Source organism: Cantharellus anzutake (assembly GCF_015039405.1).
Source record: "Cantharellus anzutake strain C23 chromosome Unknown EI90scaffold_30, whole genome shotgun sequence".
NCBI classification, from domain to species: Eukaryota; Fungi; Basidiomycota; class Agaricomycetes; order Cantharellales; family Hydnaceae; genus Cantharellus; species Cantharellus anzutake.
The window spans coordinates 166,926-169,064 of NW_024066980.1; the positions used below are offsets into that span (position 1 = coordinate 166,926).

Sequence of the window (2,139 nt, forward strand, 5' to 3'; positions counted from 1 at the left end):
CACAGCGCTCCGCTTGAGTCGCTGAGGCCAAGGTCCCTCCACACTAAGTCTCCAATTCCACTCCGGAGTCGTCCGAATCCGCCTGTTCTAACAATGGCCCACAACCTAAAGGGACACAGCCCTGTCCAGGGCACACGCTGTGGGTAAGAAGGTGAATAGATAAAAGGCAAGTAGTGTACAACTTCCCTGCTGTGGGTAAGAAGGTGAGAAGGAAGCTAACTTCTCACCTTCCCACAGTGGCCCAATATAATCGAAAACTTCCGGAGATATCCGGAAGTCACATGAGGCCCGAGACCCGGGCCCGGGGCATCCGGCCGCACAGAGCGTCCGGCACAGGGCGTGCGCAGGAGGTGCAACGGCTGGGTGTGCATGCGGATGCGGGTGCGAGTGTGGGTGCGAGTGCGGGTGTGGGCTAGGTCAGGGTGTATGCCCTGACACAATGGCTCCTTGCTGTCAGGGGACGGACCCCGGGTCCCCATGACCCCTCTCTCTATAGCCCACAGCCCTGTGTGTAAACAGCCTATCCTAAGGCATAACCTACTGTGGGTAAGAAAGTGAGAAGAAGGTTAACTTCTCACTTTCCCACAGTGGCCCCAATATGGCGAAAACTTCCGGGGATACCCGGAAGTCACATGAAGGGTAGGAACCGGGCCCGGAGCATGCGGCGCACGGAGCATGCAGGGCAGAGGCGCACATGCAGGTCCAGGTGCAGGTCCGGGCTAGTCAGGGTGTGTGCCCTGACACTTGCTGGCGAACTCGATCACGCCTCTGACCTCGTCGAAGCATTCCACTCTCGGTACCCAGATAAGCCTGGACCCGAAGCCCCTTAGGAACCCTGGCTCCTTTCCCATCTCTCCCTTTCTCTCCACTCCTCACTTCCATTTTCATTTTTTTCTTTCTGTAAGTACAGCTCCCCTCACCTTACTAATTCTGGGCCTTCAAGGGTTCAGGCCTAAGAAGGGGATACTGTCATATCCATCCCTGGCCATCGACTTCCACTCCCTCCGACCCCTCTGGTCTACCTCCGCTCCTTCTTCACTAACCTCGGAGCTCCCGTATTCCGCAATCACCTCGGTACCCCTCGATGGTCACCACCCCCTCTTTTCAATTTATTACCTATGCCTCCCTAAGTACAGAGCCCCAAAGGCCTCTGGACAGCTCCGACGTCCGCTAGCGCACTCCCGCCTCCGCTGGGCAATACACTCACTTGCCCTGAAAGTCCACCTTTGGGCCTATCCCTCCTTTCCATTTCTGGGTTATCGCCTACCATTCTGTTAACCCCGTAACCTGACTCATATGGACTTATAGTTTGGGATTCCCTGATCTTTCCAGAAATAACCACCGAACCGGGCATAGTCCGATCGAGTGGCAAAGATAATGTAGTTATCTGGCCCTGTACATCAGCGTCTTCCAGTCTGGCTATCCTTGGGCATTCATAAGCTTGTTTCCACTGATGAAGCTCTAAAGAGAGACTTCCAGAATAGCGGGCATAAGGTGCATAGGAACGGTGGTCACATGGTTCCAATTGAACAACAGTCCATATTGGAGGATATGATTGGGCCGCATGTCTCCACGTCGAGGAGACTTCACTAAGAGTGATAGGAGAAGGGAGATACTTGAAGTTGTAGTCAACATATTCTCTTGGTTGAATGGCATACAGGAAGATTTGTTGCAAAACTTCCATAGGAAGGGCAGCCATGGGTTGAAGGAAATTGCGAAGCCTGGTGCGCCATCGTCGTAAAGTATGTTTGATTGTGCTGAGCTTCTGACTTAGTGCATCAATGGATTTGTAATCCGCATCCATGCATTCCAGGGTGTCTGTCATATCCCGGAATCCTGACCCCACGCACTCCCACCACATCACACCTTCCTAACAACTTCACCATCCCCTACACCATGCCTCCCCACTCCCCAAGTCACCTTCCCTCCTGACTGTCTCAGCTCCGGTCTGGTTGCAGCGCACCGAACCTTGGCCACTCCCATCCCGGAAGCTCGGTCCTGAGTCAGAACATTCGGAGACTCCGGATTTGCTCCGATATCCCAACGGACCTCCGACATCCTGTGACACACCCTTAAACCATTTCTCCACCCATTTCATTTATTTGAGTCACCCAACATCCTTCGGATATGCAACTCCGC

At 53.8% G+C, this 2,139-nt stretch overlaps 1 protein-coding gene across 1 annotated transcript; it reads right to left on the reverse strand.

Moving 5' to 3' along the window:
* Nucleotides 1–1,126: 1,126 nt before the first annotated feature.
* Nucleotides 1,127–2,058, reverse strand: EI90DRAFT_3124947 (uncharacterized protein; the record flags this gene model as incomplete). The annotated part of the gene is made up of 2 exons (XM_039063770.1): nucleotides 1,127–1,870; nucleotides 1,921–2,058. 2 exons carry the CDS (start codon nucleotides 2,056–2,058, stop codon nucleotides 1,127–1,129), a joined length of 882 nt encoding a protein of 293 aa, XP_038915039.1.
* Between the last annotated feature and the right edge of the window lie 81 nt (nucleotides 2,059–2,139).